Raw genomic sequence first — 739 nt, forward strand, 5'->3', positions numbered from 1 at the left:
ATATATATAGGTGCAGGTGTGGCTGTGTGGTAAGTAGCTTGCTTACCAACCACATGGTTCTGTGTTCAGTCCCATTGCGTGGCACCTTGGGCAAGTGTCTTCTACTATAGCCTCGGGCCAACCAAAGCCTTGTGAGTGAATTTGGTAGATGGAAACTGAAAGCAGCCCATTGTATATATGTATATGTATGTGTTTGTCCCCCAACATTACTTGACAACCGATGCTGGTGTGTTTATGTCCCTGTAACTTAGTGATTCGACAAAAGAGACTGATAGAATAAGTACTAGACTTACAAAGAATAAGTCCTGGGGTTGATTTGCTCAAAGGTGATACTTCTGCATGACCACAGTCAAGTGACTGAAAGAAATAAAAGAATATAATGTAAATAAATTGAAAAATTGTGGAGCATGTAAGCCAAAAATTTCAGTTTGTAAAAATATAATAGGTTTAACATTACTAAAATATTAATCGTCATCATCATCATTGTCGTTTAACATCTGCTTTCCATGCTAGCATTGGTTGGACGATTTGACTGAGGACTGGTGAAACCAGGAGGCGACACCAGGCTCCAATCTGATTTGGCAGAGTTTCTACAGCTGGATGCCATTCCTAACGCCAACCACTCAGAGAGTGTAGTGGGTGCTTTTACGTGTCACTTGCACAAAGGCCAGTCAGGCGGTACTGGCAACGGCCATGCTCAAAATGGTGTATTTTACGTGCCACCCGCACAAGAGCCAGT

General features: G+C 42.2%; 2 protein-coding genes across 2 annotated transcripts in view; one reads left to right on the forward strand and one right to left on the reverse strand.

Annotated features, from left to right (window-relative positions):
* The window catches only part of LOC106868885 (uncharacterized), a 39,548-nt gene that overhangs the window by 33,298 nt on the left and 5,511 nt on the right, over positions 1 to 739 (reverse strand). The window contains exon 2 of the mRNA XM_052973589.1: positions 294 to 357. Within this exon, the coding sequence (XP_052829549.1) occupies positions 294 to 357 (64 nt within the window). The remainder of the gene's footprint in view (positions 1 to 293; positions 358 to 739) is intronic.
* The window catches only part of LOC106868888 (endonuclease V), a 48,715-nt gene that overhangs the window by 3,080 nt on the left and 44,896 nt on the right, over positions 1 to 739 (forward strand). The gene's annotated exons all lie outside the window — the stretch shown is intronic.

The sequence above is a fragment of the Octopus bimaculoides genome, chromosome 16 (genome assembly GCF_001194135.2).
Source record: "Octopus bimaculoides isolate UCB-OBI-ISO-001 chromosome 16, ASM119413v2, whole genome shotgun sequence".
Lineage (NCBI taxonomy): Eukaryota > Metazoa > Mollusca > Cephalopoda > Octopoda > Octopodidae > Octopus > Octopus bimaculoides.